The sequence below is a fragment of the Phalangium opilio genome, unplaced genomic scaffold (genome assembly GCF_054372755.1).
Source record: "Phalangium opilio isolate 3A_F unplaced genomic scaffold, DU_Popi_V2 ptg000013l_1, whole genome shotgun sequence".
NCBI lineage: Eukaryota > Metazoa > Arthropoda > Arachnida > Opiliones > Phalangiidae > Phalangium > Phalangium opilio.
This window is the reverse complement of record NW_028324148.1, coordinates 7,658,708-7,663,287: the sequence shown is the minus strand read 5'-3', so window position 1 is coordinate 7,663,287 and position 4,580 is coordinate 7,658,708. Positions and strand designations below refer to the sequence as shown.

General features: G+C 37.2%; 1 protein-coding gene across 1 annotated transcript; it reads right to left on the bottom strand.

Moving 5' to 3' along the window:
- Positions 1–569: 569 nt before the first annotated feature.
- Positions 570–1,920, bottom strand: LOC149708773 (uncharacterized). The gene is made up of 4 exons (XM_089862691.1): positions 1,833–1,920; positions 1,451–1,668; positions 1,067–1,386; positions 570–1,006 (listed from the first exon to the last, which is right to left on the bottom strand). The coding sequence occupies exons 1-4, from the start codon at positions 1,888–1,890 to the stop codon at positions 796–798; spliced, it is 807 nt and encodes a 268-aa protein (XP_089718817.1). The 5' UTR covers positions 1,891–1,920; the 3' UTR covers positions 570–795.
- Between the last annotated feature and the right edge of the window lie 2,660 nt (positions 1,921–4,580).

The window sequence follows — 4,580 nt, the reverse complement described above, 5'->3', positions numbered from 1 at the left end:
CCTTTGAAAGCTTGGAAAAGTGTATTTCTTCAAAAGTATATCCCGCAATTACCGCTCCAAATGTGAGTAATTCGCAAATAACACATCGTTAACTGGGCTTCTCGTTAACCACTCTCTTTCCGAACATTAAAAAGCGTCTGAAGTGTAAATCAAAATGGCCGAATTGGGAAAAATCTTTAGGCTTGTCTCGATGTAGTAGTTATGATTACTTTGTTTTTCAAGTGAAACCTAGCACCCAAAGGGTCTGGTCAATATTTTTACCAGTGTTGTGGATAATAACTGTAAGCTACCACTGTGTTAGAAGAAGTAGAGTTTAAAAAAGGAAAGAACGTAGATATAGAACGTGGGAAATCCTGACATGTGTCAAGTAACGCGAAAGTGCTGCTAGGCGATATATTGATTTTGTAAAATAATTGGGAGACTAGTTTTAAGTATTACATTTTAGATTTAGGTACAATTTAGTTTCCAAGAACTTGAATTATTTAATAACATTTTTGATTTGAAAATGCAAATTTTGTTTGTATCTACCGTTACCAAGCAATTCAAAATTAGTTTGTGCCATTAATCTTGGACAAATTTAATTAAAGTTCTTGAATTAATTTAGTCTTATTCCGAGTGCAAATTAAGTTCACAATAGAGTGCAAATGTTTGACATAATAAATGCATTACTACACCCTATAAGTTAGGGTGGACTATTAGTTATGTAAGATGTGTTTTACAATTTGATGCTGATATGCGTGTTTTGTGTTTTCACAAAATTCGAATTCCTATGTTGCAATTCTAGATTTTGAGCCCTTAAGCGAAGTGGTTGAAGATTATTTCGGTGATGACGGCGGCTACTGTTCCTGACAACAGCATGAAGAGCAAGTAGAAAGGAACGCCGACGCTACTCAGGTCCAAATCAGCTGTGCTTTTCAACGGTTGCTTCCACTTGACTTGTTCAATTAAGTGATGTTTCTCAAAATCCAGATAATTCAATGCTTGCGTTTCGAACATCGGTTCCACGCTGTAATGAAAACCGTCGTCAAGTGTTTAAATCGGTTTACTATAAGAAATTAGTACCGACCTCAGTTGGAGGTTTTCTTTTAATTGCGGACTGCTCCTTAGCCAAGATGTTTGGAAAACGAAGTGTAAATACTCGAAGCTAATTATGTGCTCCGAAAAGTCAAATCCTTCATTGTCCGAAAAGAACTTTTTGCTCTCGGGATCTAATTTAAGGAATTCTCCCGATAGCCAAATCAGATACGAGTCCTCTACGATGACAGCTTTCTCCCCAAAAAGAATAGGCAGGTATCCATCACGAGTCAGATAATCAAGAACACTACTGAACATATTCTCTTGATCTAGTGCGTCAAACCATTTCTTAACATTTGGGTCCTGGGATGCCTGTAGATACGAAACCCGTGACGTCAGAAGAACAGAGGAACTTAACACTTAATGGCCTATTCACCAAATATTTCAGACTGTTGAAAGCTCCCCCATTTTTCACAATTATAGGTGGAATTTCCGATTTGATCAAGTCCGAAAGAGTGTCGATGCGATTGTAGCTTTCCGTCGAGAACTCCGTCCGCAAATAACAACCCAAATAAAACAAAATGAAAGTCACTCCGACCAGCCACGACGAAACGAGCAGACGACAAGTAATGTGGGACAAAATGGAGGGAATCGCTACATGGAACATAATTATATCCGATTAATTAAGGCATCTCTCGTTATGAGAACTCAATTTTAGGTGATTGGATCCCCCCCCATACAAAAATGACTTTCAGACTTTCGCTACGTCACAATGGGAAATATTCTTTTCAAATGTAAGCGAGTACTCAATTGCTTACGTTCGGCGCACAAGAGCGACGCGTTCTCCCAGACATTTTCCAGGCTTTCTCGGGCCATTTTCTTGACAACTTTCTTTGTGGGCACCGATTTGTATTTGTTGGTTACGGTGGAGTGAACGACGAGCAAAAGCGACAGGAGGACCAAAGTGAACACAATTAAAATCAACACCTAATTGAACCGAGAATGTAATTTAATTAATTGGGTGGTGAATGGAATGCTTATTTATTTATTTAAATGGTTTTCACTAGTCCACCCAACTAAGCTTAAGCTTGTGTTTTGGGTGGATGTGTTGAAGTTTGAGAGCGAAATTTACTGGAGTGTCCATATTTAAGAAGGACAAGGAAGTGGACAAGACTCTCTTCGGGGCGCCGGTCACAAAAATCGTCCTGGCAGTTTCGTACACTGGGGAGGGACTAAAATATTCCTGTCGGCCATAGAATAATGCACGTGGCGCGGGAAACAGAATAAAAGTAGAATTCTAAAACAAGATTAAGGATTAATAGAAATTTTTTCATAAGTTGACTTAAATTTTGACCACATTTCTCTTTCACTTACGCTAAAAGCATCAGCCTTAGTAATAAATTTGGACAAATCATCAAAATCCAATTTATTCCCTTCGTAAATGACCCTAAACACCACCGAAAAAATGGTCAAAATCATATAACATAATATTATTAAATGTGTTTGGTTTGATGTGGAAATTTTCGCACAATTACGCGAATCTAATTTCAATTAATACGAAAAATACTTTATGTTAAGGGATCGTTTCAAATAATCCGCCATGGCATTGTATTTTAACACTTGGTTCTCCATCACCCACGACTCCTGACAAGTAATATTAAAAGTTGAATTGCGAAAAGGAAAATAATTCTCAAATGCACGCCACCGAACGCTGGTAAACTCACCTCCAGTGTCGTCACGTTTACAGGAGTCTCTTGGTCGTACCTGCATTTTTAATTAAATTCCAAATATGCAATTACGTTTTAGATTTAAATATACAAATTGTACCTGTATTTAAAATATCGATCATTTCCCATAAATTCCGTTTCGTTCTGTTCCATTTTGGACTGAGCAGAAAATGCCAATGTTACCATCCTAAACTTTCAAAGGTTATAAAGAGTTGCTGATACATTTCTCATTTTTCATAAGTAAAAGCACAAGTTTAAAAGTTATGTTCCATAAATAGGACACTCTCTGTTCCATAAATAGGACACTCCCTATACTTCGTAATGCTAGAGACTTACTGAGAGCTAGTTCGAGAACGACAAGCTAGAATTGACTACACGCAGTTTTACAGTCCATCTTCATATTAGTCTAGACTAAGCCTTTGATAACGCCGCAGAAGGCGTCTGTTTACGAGAATCTACGACGATTTACCGACGTCACTTCCATGAGCAGCTCTCAGTAACCAGTGACAAACTTATGGAACCTATATAATGAACTTATGGAAAAGCGTTGTTAAATCGGAAGTTGTTGTCCAATCTTGCAATCAACAACAAGAAGCCCCTTCGAACTGTCCAAGCTCAAGCATTTATACAAATAAATCCTCATTGATTGTGTTATGTAACGCAAATAACAGTCAAGCAAAGTGTGTCTGCCGGAAAGTAGTGAGTACCCTAGGTTTGTCTAGTTTCTGTGTGAGTTACGACGGCTACACATATTTGAGTGATAGGTGAATAATTGTGAAAATCTGAGTCAAGGTTCGATGTAAGTAAGAGGGAAAGACACGAGGGTCAGACTTCACCTTCCATTTCGCTTTTGACGCCTGTGCTATAGTTTTTTGTGTCATGAGATTGAGAGTGGGCAGAGATGTCAATGTATCAATGAACCATTCAACCCCGTTAATTGTACACTGAGGGTTGCCAACCCCCATTTTTTTATAGAAAAAATCTATTATGTGATACATAGTTATGTACCCACCCTTCGTAAAAGTTTAACCTTATGCAAAATTTCGAGAATTTTAATCAATTAGAGGTAGAGAAAAATAAAGAAGCCTGGTACTTAAACCATAGCAATCAAAGAAAATCATAAGAATTGTGCTTGCCTTTGAAAGGTTGGAATCGTGTATTTCATCATAAGTAATATTCTGTAATTACCACTCTGGATTTGAATAATCCGTCATTAACATCGTGTTAACTGCGTTTGACGTTGACCAATCTCTTTCCGAACATTGAACTACGTCTGGAGTGAAAATCAAATTGGCCGAATTGGGAGAAATCTTTAGGCTTGACTCGATTTAGTAGTAAGTTCTTATGATTACTTTGTTTTTCGTGTGTAGCCTTGCACCCAAAGGGTCTGGTCAATATTTTTACCAATGTTGTGGATAATGATTTTAATCTACCACAACGTTGGAAGGAGTAGAGTTCAAAATAGGAAAGAACGTTTTTTCTATGGGAATATTCGCCCTTCTGATTTTGGAAACAAGCAAGCGATTGAGAGTTTTTCTTAAATCATCGTGGGAATTCCTGGCACATGGCAGTAATACATATGCGCGTGGAAACGTTATGTATTGATTTGGCAAAAATTATTAGGGGACAGGTTTTAAGTTTTGCAATTTAGACTTTGGTACAGTTTAATCTCCAAAAACTTGAATAATTTAATAACATTTTAGATTTGAAAATGCAAATTTTGTTCGTATCTATCGTTTCCAATATTCAAATTCAGTTTGTGTCATTTTCGAAATTGCAAGTGGTAATAACAATCGCAATTTTGCCGTTCGAGTCAAACTGTTCTAATAAGTTTGTTGA